This window comes from Lotus japonicus, chromosome 4 (genome assembly GCF_012489685.1).
Source record: "Lotus japonicus ecotype B-129 chromosome 4, LjGifu_v1.2".
Classification (NCBI taxonomy): Eukaryota; Viridiplantae; Streptophyta; class Magnoliopsida; order Fabales; family Fabaceae; genus Lotus; species Lotus japonicus.
Window position 1 is genome coordinate 48,344,940 of NC_080044.1, and position 13,642 is coordinate 48,358,581.

The 13,642-nt window shown below is 40.4% G+C and overlaps 1 protein-coding gene across 1 annotated transcript; it reads left to right on the top strand.

Moving 5' to 3' along the window:
• On the top strand, positions 1-1,592 carry LOC130712867 (uncharacterized). The gene is made up of 2 exons (XM_057562682.1): positions 1-6; positions 588-1,592. The coding sequence occupies exons 1-2, from the start codon at positions 1-3 to the stop codon at positions 1,590-1,592; spliced, it is 1,011 nt and encodes a 336-aa protein (XP_057418665.1).
• Positions 1,593-13,642: the final 12,050 nt, after the last annotated feature.

Here is a 13,642-nt window from a genome sequence, read left to right on the forward strand (position 1 = left end):
ATGGAGGTGCAATCAAGTACTTGAAATTTGAAACTCAAATAAATGATATACAAATATGAATTATTTCCTCCGCTCTTAAGTATAATATTCTCTTTTGGACAATTATACTTATTAAAAAAGTATGCGATTAAATTAATTAATGTATTGATTTTTGAAAAAAATTATATCTTCTACACTTAATTTTAATTAATGTACTGGGTAGTGGTGAAGAAAATTAATTACCAATGATAATCAAAATTTTAAATTTAAAAAAGTTTAATAAACTCAAGGGTATATACGTAAACGAGTGATCAAATTTTCTAAAATTTAGTAGGAGGTCTTATACGTACCAAGGAACACCATAAAGAGAATTTTAGGGCTAGGGCATGGAAGTTGAAAGTGAGGGTATGGATAGCACGACGGCTGGCACACGTCCGCTGAAGAAGCCGATGTAGGAGACGCCAAGGAAAGCTACATTCAAAGAAAAAGTGCTTGGAGCGCCGCCCAAGGGTCCCAAGGAGATACGCAACCTTGTCAAAGATGGTGTCATGAAGCGGGAGCAATACGGTGGCAGTCGGCTGTTTCCAAATTTTGATTTTGCTGATTAGACAATATATCAACGGATCTGCAAGCCGTGGGAACAATGCCTGGTGGTGAAGCTGCTGGGAAAGCGTATTGGATATGGAGTACTGTGTGAGAAGCTGAAGGTACTGTGGAAGCCTGCAGGTGGCTTCGTGGTCAAAGACATTCACCATGGCTACTTTCTTGTGAAATTTGACCTGGATGAAGACAGGATGAAGGCAATGGCAGGAGATCCGTGGATGATCTTCTATCATTACTTGTCCGTCAAGCCTTGGAACCCGGAGTTCGTTGCAGCACACTCCAAGATTAACACAACAATGGTGTGGATTCGGATCCCAGGACTAGGTTTCCAGTTCTATGATGAGAGTATCTTAATGACGCTAGCGGCTGGCGTTGGGGAACCAATCCGAGTTGATACCAATACGGTGCATATGCACCGTGGAAAATTCGCTAGAATTTGCGTCGAGATCGACCTTGATCAGCCAATTATGGGCATGGTGGGACTTAGAGGCACTTGGTATAACATGGAGTATGAAGGGCTACACTTACTGTGTTCTCACTGTGGGTGCTATGGTCACCTTGCACGGAACTACACCAATCCACGACAGAAGGCGTCTCCGGATGCAACACCAGCACCGATCAATACGTCGGAGAAGGAGACTCCAGCGGCGGCAGCGGATCATGGGCAGCAAGATCCTCAGGCGAGTACAGAAACAGTAATGCAAGGAGGAGTAATTGCACTAGGGGATACCACAATGAATGTAGGAGCCAATCATGGGCCTTCAATTAAGCCGTTACAATGGCCACCAACGGCTCATGGTGATTGGCTGGTGGTAGATAAAAGAAGAAAAAATTTGAAAAAACAGATTAAAGATACTTCAGTGCGTGGAAAGTCTAGTAACGGCAAGGAAGCCATGAAAGTTGCAGTTATTCCAAAACTGGTAGAGACAAATTCATCGGTTTTCAATGCTGGAGTCAAGACGGGGCAAGGTTATAAAGCTACAGTGATTACCAACGGGGCAAGGTTATAAAGCTGCAGTGATTACCAAGTTCGAAGGGACCCATCTGCCAGCGAGGAATCTGGTAAAGAAATAATAATTCCATCACGGAAGGTGATACCAGCGAAGTCGAATACAAGCACGAAACCATCAGGAACTGGAAACGTGGCGGAGACGCATGGCACGACTACTATCTTTGCTCTAGCAGATGGTACTCGCTCGACTCTTCCTCTACAACATCAAGGAGGCAGCCATTATAGGCTCATGGATAGTGAGGAGCAAGGACAACAATCCACTATTGTTCCAAGGCAATACAGTGGAGTACCTCCAGGGAAACCCAGAACTTGAGGCTTTGAGCCTGAAGAACCACAACAACTACTGTTCTATGGATAGTGACAACCTAAGTATAATTACTTGGAATATACGTGGAGCGGTTGGGGCTCATGGCAAGGGACGGGTGAAGGATTTAATCTGAACCTTTCGTTCTTCTTATTTTGTAGTGTTCGAAACACACTGTCAATTTGCTAGAGTTGCATCATTTTGGAGGGATGCTGGTTATGTTCTCATTGGTGCCTCGGAGGCAGTGGGACATAATGGGGGGTATTTGGATTCTTGCTCCGGCGTCAGGGACCCAGGTTATTGAGGTTGTTGATATCAATCCTCAAGTTGTGACTGTGTCCATTCGAAGGGGTCGTGGAAGGTGGTTCTGCTCCATGATATACGCTAGCCCTATCCCAGCTCGGAGAGACGCACTATGGGCCCATCTGAGATCCCTCCGATTTCGATTCTTGGAACCATGGGTGGCCATGGGGGACTTTAATGAAATCTGCTTACCAGCGGAAGTTGTAGGGGGGATTTCTCTGAGGCCCGAGCCATGCGAATGCTGAGGATGATGGAGGATTGTGAGTTTATTGATTTAGGCTACACAAGACCCAGATTCACGTGGCAAAGGACGGTGGATGGCCGACGGGCAGTGGCGAAGCGTTTGGATCGTGCGTTAGGAGACATCTCTTGGAGGTACCAATTCCCTGAAGCGTATATTGAACACCTATCACGTGTGTACTCAGATCATAATCCTGTTTTGTTGCGTTGCGCGCCTACTGTGGGTGACAGAGGATCACGTCCATTCCGCTTTCGGGCAGCATGGGCAACCTACCCTCTATATGAACCCCTGGTACGTGATGTATGGGAACAACCACCAAGCTCCTTGATGGGAAAGCTTCATAAGGTGAGGGAGGCATCCTTAACCTTCAATAAAGAAACGTTTGGCAGCGTTGCTTTGAGAAAGAAAAAAGTGGAGAGGCGCTTACAAGGACTCCAAGCTGAACTTGATGTGCGGCAAATGGAATCTACAATCCGACTTGAGAAAGAGCTTCGCCAAGAATACTAGCAAATTATTCTCCATGAAGAGTTTATATGGTTCCAAAAGTCAAGAGAAAAGTGGGTAAAATATGGCGATCGGAACACACAATTTTTCCATACACAAACAATCATAAGGAGGAAGCGCAATAAAATCCATGGGATGTTTGTGGGGGAGAATGAATGGTGCACAAATGCGGAGATCCTGAAGGATGGAGCACAACAATATTTTACTAACTTGTTTGCTAATGATTCGCAGGTACAAAGAAATTTTATTATGGAGAACCCAACTCCTACCATCTCCCTAGAGAATCGTATAGACCTTGTAGAGCCAGTTTCTTTGGAGGAGGTCCATCTTGCTGTCATGGCCATGAGCCCCTTCAAAGCTCATGGAGCTGATGGCTTTCAGGCGTTCTTTCCTACAAGCAATACTGGCATATCCTGGGTATTGATCTTCATCACATGGTGCAGCAAGCTTTCACCAATGGCAGAGTGGATGATAACCTCCTGGAGACACTTATTGTCCTCATTCCAAAGGTGGAGGAACCCTTGCGTTTCAAAGACCTCAGGCCAATCAGTCTCTGTAATGTCCCTACAAAATAATTACCAAGGTATTAGTGAACATATTTCATCCTCTTCTAGCTGATTTGGTTGGACCCTTGCAGGGAAGCTTTATTCCAAGCAGAGGCACAAAGGATAATATTATTTTAGCACAGGAAGTCATGCATACTCTCCACACTCATAAGAGAAGGGGTGGACTTGTGGCTTTGAAGATAGACCTAGAGAAGGCCTATGATCGAGTTAACTGGGACTTTCTCCAAGCAACTCTACATGATTTTGGGTTCCCTCCGTCCATTGTTGATTTGAATATGTGGGGGTGCAATCAGCATCCATCTCCATTCTCTGGAACAGATCTATACTACCTCACTTTAACCCACAACGTGGGCTTCGCCAGGGTGATCCACTCTCTCCTTATCTATTTGTTCTTTGCATGGAGCGCTTGCCCATTCAGATTCAAAAGTCTGTGACTGAAGGCGCCTGGAAACCCATCAGAATTACGCAAGGATGTATTGGTATTTCACATTTGTTCGTTGCAGATGATGTGCTACTATTCTGCCAGGCTTCTAAGACACAGATGCAGATAGTGGCAGACACTCTTTAAGGGTTATGTGAAGATTCCGGGATGAAGGTCAACTTGGAGAAGTCTCTTATGTTTTGTTCCACAAACATTGATAGACGAAACCAGCAAAGATTCTCTGAAATTCTGGGAATCTGGCAAGCTGCAAATCTTGGCAAATACCTTGGGCTACCCCTTCTGAAAGGGCGAGTTACAAAACGTGATTTTGCTCCAATCATTGACAAAGTAAACTCTAGATTGGCATCATTGAAGAACAAATTACTGAATAAAGCATGTCGCATGTGTTTGGCCAAATCTGTGCTGACCTCTCTCCCAGTGTACTCTATGCAGGCACTATGGTTTCCAGAATCAATATGTGAGAATATAAGAGAATTCGCAGCTGTATTTGGGCCAAGGGAGAAAGTACACGAAGTTGGAACTTAGTACCATGGGAGGAAATTACTCGTCCAAAGGAAAGTGGTGGGCTTGTTTTACGTAGCACACACCTCAATAACATTGCTATGCTTGGCAAGCTTGTGGAAAATCTCTTGCATGATAGAGGAAAGCTGTGGGTGCTGGCTCTAACACAAAAATATTTGGGGAATGATATTATTTTGGATGGAGAATATAGGCAGGGAAACTCTTATATAATATGAGGCATCATCAAAGCAAAGGGTCATGTACATAATTTGTTCTTTCCAAAACTAGGTGGTGGTTCAACCTCTTTCTGGTACCATAATTGGCTCGGTTCTGGGAAAACTTGGAATAGAATTCCCTTTGTCAACATTTCAGATACTCTTTTCTCTATTGCGGATGTTTGGACCGCTGGTAAATGAGACTTTGACAAGTTAAACACCATTCTGCCAAATGATATTCGAACATAAATTCTTGCTGTGCATATCCCTACCGTGCTTAATGGAGGAGATAGCATCAGATGGGGTCTCACAAACGATGGTTGGTACACAACGAAAACAGCATATCCAGCACTCACTACATCTGATGTTCACAACAATGGTGACTGGAAGAAGATTTGGAGGATGCAAGTGCTAGAGAAAATTCGATTTTTCCTTTGGTTGATCCACAAGAATGCCTTACCCACAAACAAGAAGCGCATGTGAAACCACCTAAGCTACACCGCGAGGTGTCCTAGATGTGGAACGGAAACTGAAAACTTGGATCACCTATTCCGGAGATGTCCACAGGGTCGCAGTATTTGGAATCAATTTGCAGGAATCTTGCCCGTCATCGATGAAGGAGCATCGTTCAGTGGTTGGTTCATTAAACTCCTCACTGCGAGTGAAGGAGTGTTGGCGGTAGCAGTTATTTGGTGGAACTGGAAGTGGCGCAATAACACTGTTTTTGAAGGGGAAGAGTGGCACCTAGCTCTTGTTCTTCGTAGGATTCTCCTGGATGTATCTTCCTGGCGTAGTGGTGTGGCAGCATTGGGGCAACATCATATGGTGCAGGGTCCTGGCAGTAGCAACGTGCAACCCAATCTTTACAAGATGTTTGTAGATGGAAGTTGGGATCCAGTGACCCAACGGATGGGTGGAGCAACGATCCTTCGAGCACCTGATGGAGGGTGGCAAGTCGCTGTATCAGAAAGCAGGACACAGGGGTCAGCATTCCACTCAAAACTCTGGGCTTTGGAGATGGGCCTTGCTTATTCTTGGGACACAGGAATCAGGTCCCTTGGTGCGTCTCAGATTGCTTAGATGTCGTTCGGGTGATCGGGACGTTGATGGACGTGGAAAACTTATGGGAGAGGGACAAGATTATGGAAGTGAGGGAATGGATGAGAAAGGACCGAAACATATCTCTGGTTCATGTGTCTCGAGACAAGAACAACGCTGCTGACTTCCTTGCAAGGAAGGCCTGTCGAGAGGGATCTTCACGCCGGATTTGGGGTCTACCACCTCCTGCTATGTTTGCGTCATTGTATTTAGACCCTAGTTGCTAGTTTTGTTTATGTGTTTAATTTTCCTACTGTAACCAAAAAAAAATACCAAGGAACACCATGTATGTTTCTAAAGGGTCTTATAAGTAGGATCAAATAAAGTACTACAAGGTGAATTGAATTTAACAGTGAGTGAAAAATTACAATGTAGTTTAGTCATTGGTCTCTATTCAAATACCATGTATATTGAAAAGGAGAGTTTGGATGTTATGCTCGTCTTAAAAGCAAATTTTATTAGACAATATTTGAAAACCGATTTTACCCCAAGGTTAACACAACTAACGATCCGACTAGTCCATTCAAGATCACTATGAAGCCTATACAAAACAATTGCTAAGATAAAAAAGGATTTGAATTTAAGAGAAAGAGTAATATATCAAGAACACCCGAATGGAGAACCTTAAAGGTTCAAAACTGAATGAATCGGGTGTTTATTATTAACTCATACTCATACTGGGAGTTGAGAGTCAAAGCAAAGATGATGTCAGGCAAGTTTGATGATGGTGTAGAGGTGCACTAAGTATTTTACTACCGACAAAAATATATTGACAACCTGAAGACATGAAATTTGGCTAGTACTCACAACTAGGCCGTCGGTAACAAGATGACTTGGTATACGACTAGTATGTCAATTTATGTTTGCACTTTTTGGTGGGAACAAATACCACGATCATGATTGTTGATACAGTCAAACTTTCACCATCTTACCAATAGACTAAACCGTCAATAACATTATCATCAGTCTTATTAATGAAACCATCAAATTACTGGCAATCCAGACCGGTGATAACCCTATCAACGGTCACATTAATGACACCATCCATATTATCGGCGACTAAGCCCGTCGATAATTCATTTTTCCTTGCAAGTGCCGACGAAAAACATCATTGGTAAGTTGAAATTTTTTGTTGTTACCGATAACCTTATAGAAGGAAAAGAACAATAATGGATGGATACAGACAAAAAACATGCGGAGCCCTTGGAAATGAATGGATACTTTCCGGATTTGAAGGAGGAAATTAAGTCCAATGATATCAAGCATGTTTTTAGGGATAGCAATAGTTTAGCTAATGTATTAGTTAAATTTTCGCCATCTTACCAATAGACTAGTCCGTCAATAACATTATCAACACTCTTATTAATGAAACCATCAAATTACTGGCAATCCAGACCGGTGATAACCCTATCAACGGTCACATTAATGACACCATCCATATTATCGACGACTAAGCCCGTCGATAATTCATTTTTCCTTGCAAGTGCCGATGAAAAACATCATTGGTAAGTTGAAATTTTTTGTTGTTACTGATAACCTTAAAGAAGGAAAAGAACAATAATGGATGGATACAGACAAAAACACGCGGCGCCCTTGGAAATGAATGGATACTTTCCGGATTTGAAGGAGGAAATTAAGTCTAGTGATATCAAGCATGTTTTTAGGGATATCAATAGTTTAGCTGATGTATTAGTTAAGAAAAAAGTGTAATAGAACTAATGTGCTCTTTCCTACTTGAGAGAGTTATTCTCAAAACATTGTTATAAACAAATGTATCTAAAATAACAATCTAGGGATTTAGATAAAAGTTCTTTTAGGCTCTTTAGTTTTGAGGTTTTGAAACTACAACTCTTATGTGTTTTCAAAGGTTAAAACTAATTAATTCTTTCATTTAGTGTTAAGAATAGATTCAGACACAATGAAATTGAGTTCTTTTCCTTTTAATGCCAGAATTGTAAATTTCTAACAATGTGAAGGTATTTCAAGTTAAAGAACTATCAACATCAGTTGTTCGAACTTGAATGAACAATGCTCCGGTGAGCATTGTACGTAAAAACTGAAAGAAATCAACCTGCTATTTGATGACAACTTGAAAGATTAACACTCCGGTGAATATTAATTTAGAAAAAAGAAAAAGCAATCAATTTGCACGAAAAGTGAAAGAACTTAAAGTAAAAATAAGAACAAGACATACTAAATAAGTAAGATCATTTATCTAAAAAAAATATTTCTTTTTTAAAATTGGGGGCCTATTATACTTATTAATTGTAATTTTGGAGGCCCTTTTTACTTAGTAAAAAAAATTAGAGGCCTTTTTACTTAGTAAATTTTTTTTATTTTTTTGAGGCCTAAAGCCCTTGCTTGAGTGGCTTTACCCTTGGGCCGGCCCTGTTTACAATTGACACTCCTTGAAGCAATTATCATAACAGTGGACTTGAAGACATTTCCAGAGCAGTGGCGGAGCCACGTTGAGACAGGGGAGGGTTGCAGCCCCCCCAAACATCATGTTGTATTTGTTATATATATACCACGATGCATGTTTTGTCAAATGATGTGTGTTGTCTCAGTGGTTGTTACTTATGCTTTGTGACTATTAGGTAGTGTCTTCAAATCCTCCCCAAGTCAATTTTTGATTAATATTCCATTTTGACAAACTTATTTTTTCTGCTATTATGTTAATTCACTTATTTATTTCTTTTTGAAAGATAATTCACTTATTAATACTTAATAACTTTTATACAATTAATTAGTTCAAGAATTAAAATATTTCTTGGTGGTTCAAAACTCTCTTAGAAGGATTTTTTAATAATACTTCCATTTTGACAAATTTATATGTTTTTTTTAAGAGACATTTGTAAAAAATGAACCAGCAAATTTCCAACATTATTAATATAATTATAATAAATTTTCATGTAAATAATTTAGTTTAGTCATTAATTTTTTTGTATATTTGAGTTCATTCCAAATAAAAAACTTTATATTTATGTTTCATATTTTATTTTAGCCCCCTCATATTATTTTTTCTAGTTCCGCCACTGTTTCAGAGCTTTCAGTAATTAGATATCCAACATTAATTTCGAATTACAACATATACTTATAGTGTTTAATGAAAATAACTATAACTAGATCCTATGGATAATATTCAAGCAAAAACACAACTTCCTAATCCACTTATATATACTTGGCACAACGGTGAGACACGAAGCAAAGTAACTTTTAAAAACTATCTTTTATCAAGCAATTAATTATCTCATTAGTTTAAGTTGTTGAGTAAGAGTTACATAACTTATTTTATATTATATTGTAACATCTTTGGACATTGCTTATGTATTAACATTCTTGTATGCTTCGAGCCCTTGCCAATGAATCTCGAATTGACTTGGAGATTCTGAACTTAACTTGATATGAAAGATTAGAGTTTTGCTTGCCTTGAGCTAGACTTTGAACTTGTAACTCCAAATTGATCTAAATTATTCCAACTGAACAATCAAGCCTACATTTGATATAAACAATGAGGCTTACATCTCGAGTGAACCTTAAAACCTTTGAAACACTTACTTCAATTTTTTTAGTATGAATTATCCTGTATTCAATCACCCTTCGGATGTTGATTATTTTAGATTCAGGATTTAGTCACAATTAAGGTTCTTCATCCCTGATTCAAAGTGTATTATGCGGGGATCAAACCCTAATTTTTCTCACACACTCGGTCTGCGTTGCCAACTGAGTTACCTCTGTTGGGTAAATCCTTACTTCAATTTAACTATACACACTAAGCTCCTCTCAATACTTAGCCTATTTTGAAATTTTTAGTATTAACAAGCATGATTTATTTGATTTATGTACTCAAAACTCTAAATCTAACTTCTTCTTTTTTTAAAGAACAACATGTTTAATTAAGTATTTAACAATTAACAAATTAAAACTAAATCATTCCAGGACACTTCTCATGACACATTATGCTAGAGAGTTTTAGGTTCTTCACAATAGTCACCTCAATCTGAACCCTAATAAATTAATGAAGTGAAACCAACTAGATACACATGCCAACAAAATTACTGAAATGCAATCATGTATATATGGATCCATTTCCTCAAGCACTTGTTAGATCGAGTTTATGATGATATCACATAACTTGTCTTTAGGAAATGGGGAGAGCCATAATATGGGTCTAGAGAAGTAGAAATTACTCAATCAAAATCCCAATTTGATCCAAAAAATAATACTTAAATGAAAATCAACAGGTCGGTAAATTAAACTAATCAGCATCTACTATCTAGCACAACTGCTTAAAAGAAAAAGAAAATGAAGAATGTTACCCCCACCGGCATTTTTTCTTCTTTTAAAATTCTCACAATATGACCAAACAATAATATTGTCTACAATCTCTCAAGTGGCTTGAGGCTTGGCATTTACCGATCTCAGACCACAAGCAATTAATTTGCAAGATTCAAATTTTCAACTAATAGGGGACAAAAAATATAAAAATAACATTAATGCTCTTTACGTTCAAAAAAAAAATTTAATGCTCTTTATAGGAGTAATTTTTTTAGACTTTTTAAATTTTGTGATTATGATAGACATATCTGTTTTTTGAACATGGCAACGATAGACATATCTTAATTGGAAAATTAATTAGAAATGGAGTTTCCTCCTTACTTCTAAGTTCTAACGCCAGACACAGGGGTGCGGTTGATGAAAATTGACAATAGGGATTATAATAATGTGCAGGGTACTATAGAAATGGGTGAGTTCTCATGTGAATTTTTTCTCATGTATTTTCATGTTAAAAGTTGTGTTTATGTCCATTAAAAAAAAATATGTCTATTTATCTCTTTATAAACAAAGGGTCTCACTTATACCTAATTAATACATATATATACATGAAAAGAGATAAATACAAAAAATTTAACATGAGAATTGTTTATATTTTTTTTTCTCCTTTGGCACCAGTCTCCACAGGGGAAAGGGGTCTCACGTGACTAATCTGGCTCGGGATACGGTAGTGATGTCCCTGGCCACAAAGGTTTTTATTTTTGACCTCAGAGGGGATCGGACCCAGGCCAGAAGCCTAGGTGAAATCCCTTAAGAAAATGCACATTCACCACTTATGCCACCCCCTTATGGTTATGAGAATTGTTTATATGAGATGATGCATTCCCAATACTAATTTAAGATATTTTACTTGTATTTAATGATCTAAAACTAGTTGCCGCAGATATTCTCCACCTGCAAGCAACTCACGGTAGACTTGTCTTCCAGCACACGTCTCGCACTGCTAATTCCCTGGCAGATTATATAGCCAAGATTGGGCTAGGTCTTCAATATGGAGCTCATAACTTTGATAGTCCTTTTGGGGAATGCCATTCTATTCTTTCGAGTGATATTAACTCTCGCCCTAGCTTCTCTGCTAGTTTGAGTTAGCTTTTGCTTTGGGGTTTTTCTCCCCTCCTTGTAACAAAAAAAAAACTCATTTTCATTCCTAATTGATAATGCTGCATTTTTTTTTTTGACGGGGATAAGGCTGCATTACTTAAATGTGAATGTTTGCACTTACATTATTTTGTTGTACATGGGTTGAAGCACCCCTTATGGTTCTTTTAATGTCATATGTTTTCTTGGTCTTTCAAAAAAAAAAAGAATATTTGTACTTACCATTTATCTAATTTATCTAAGCCGACCTTGCTCTGTTGGATACCCTTCTTGTTCTGATTCCGAAGGTTGATGATCCTTGTCGATTCAAAGAGTTGAGGCCTATAAGTTCGTGCAACATGGCTTATAAGGTGATCACGAAGGTATTGGTGAACAGGTCCCGACCTCTTTTGAAGGATTTGATAGGGCCCTTGCAAGGGAGTTTTATCCCTGGTAGAGGTACGAGAGATAATATTATTCTGGCGCAGGAGGTAATGCATACTATCCACACTCACAAAAAATGGGGCGGATTAGTTCCATTTAAAATTGACTTGGAAAAAGCATATGATCGGGTCAATTGGGATTTCCTTCGTGCTACCTTATATGACTTTGGGTTTCCTCCGTCGATTGTGGCTCTTATCATGTGGGGTGTTTAAGGATCCAATACCTCTGTGTTGTGGAGTTGATCCAAATTGGAGCCTTTTGCTCCGAAAAGGGGACTTAGGCAAGGGGATCCTCTCTCCCCTTACCTATTTGTTCTCTGTATGGAGCGTCTTCCCATTCAGATTTAGAGGTTAGTGGCGGAAGGATCTTGGAAGCCGGTTAGAGTATCCAAGGAACGGATAGGGATCTCTCATTTGTTCTTTGCTGATGACGTGCTCCCCTTTTGTCAAGCTTCAAGGGATTAGGTTTAGCTTGTCACAGAGACGTTGAATGGCTTTTGTGAGGTTTCCGGGATGAAAGTGAATTTAGAGAAATCCCGCATGTTCTGTTCTACAAACATTGATCATAGGAAGCAGGAGGAGTTGTCTGGTATTTATGGGATTTGCAGGGCCAGCAATCTTGGTAAGTACCTAGGGATTCCGCTTCTCAAAGGGAGAGTTAATAGGGCAGAATTTGCACCAGTTATTGATAAGATAAACTCACGGTTAGCTTCGTGGAAGGGCAAGCTCTTAAACAAGGCGGGGAGGCTATGCCTTGCAAAGTCTGTTTTGTCCTCCCTACCGGTCTATACTATGCAAGCGATTTGTGATCATGTAGATAGGATGGTGAGGAACTGTATTTGGGCCAAAGGTAACCACCGTAGAAGTTGGAACCTTGTTGCATGGCATGATATAACGCAACCTAAGGATAAGGGAGGTTTGGGGTTGAGGAGTGCGCGGGAAAATAACGAGGCTGTGCTGGGGAAGATGGTGCATAGCTTGCTGGCCGAGAAAGATAAAATGTGGGTGCAGGTGCTGGCTGGAAAATACTTGAAGGAAGGAAATATTCTGACAGCGGATCACCAGCAGGGGGAGTCTTATCTTTGGCGTGGGATTCCGAAGGCGAAGGCAGCGGTAGCGCATGGTTTTGGGGCTCGATTGGGTGACGGAAATTCTTCATTATGGTATAGTAATTGGCTAGGGACGGGCATGTTAATGACACGGGTTCCATTCGTTCATATCTCAGATACAAATATGCGCGGTTGCGGATTTGTGGTGAGGTGGTCAGTGGTGCTTTGATAGTCTCTACACACAACTAGCTGATGAATCAAGAAGGAGATTGGTATGGTGGTAGTTCCGTTACAACTTGAGGGCCCAGACCAGATATTGTGGAAGGGAGAGAATGATGGTTGCTGCTCGACGTCTTCCGCGTACAACTTGCTGATGGAGAATAATCTTCCAGCGTCGCGCATGTGGAAGCTAATCTGGAAGTGTAAAGCTCAGGAAAAGGTACGTTTTTTTTGGTTGGCTGCCAGGGAGGCTCTTCCCACAAACCAGCGGCGACACCACTGTCATCTTGCGATGTCACCGTCATGCACGAGATGCGGAGCACAAGTTGAGGACGTGGAGAATATCTTGAGGCACTGTCCTATTGCAGTGCAGGTTTGAGACTACTTTCGAGCTTTGTTGCCAAGGATGCCAAGCACGCTGAGTTTTCGCGAGTGGATCGTAGCGCACTTACAGCATGAAGATCACTCCCTCTCTTGTGCAATCATGTGGAACCTGTGGGTTTGGGAAAATAATGTCGCGTTTGAGCCTCAACCATGGCCGTTTGATGTGGTGTTGAGGAAGATTCAGATTGTTGTTACAAAGTTTTCATAGATGGGGAAGGATGAATCACGTGAAGAAGGCTACGACGCAGGACCATGGAGTGAGGGAGGAGGGTACGGTTGAATTATGTACAGATGGTAGCATGATTCCGGGTCAAAACGTCATTGGAGGAGGGGGAGTGTTACGAGACAGGGATGGGAGGTGGATCAT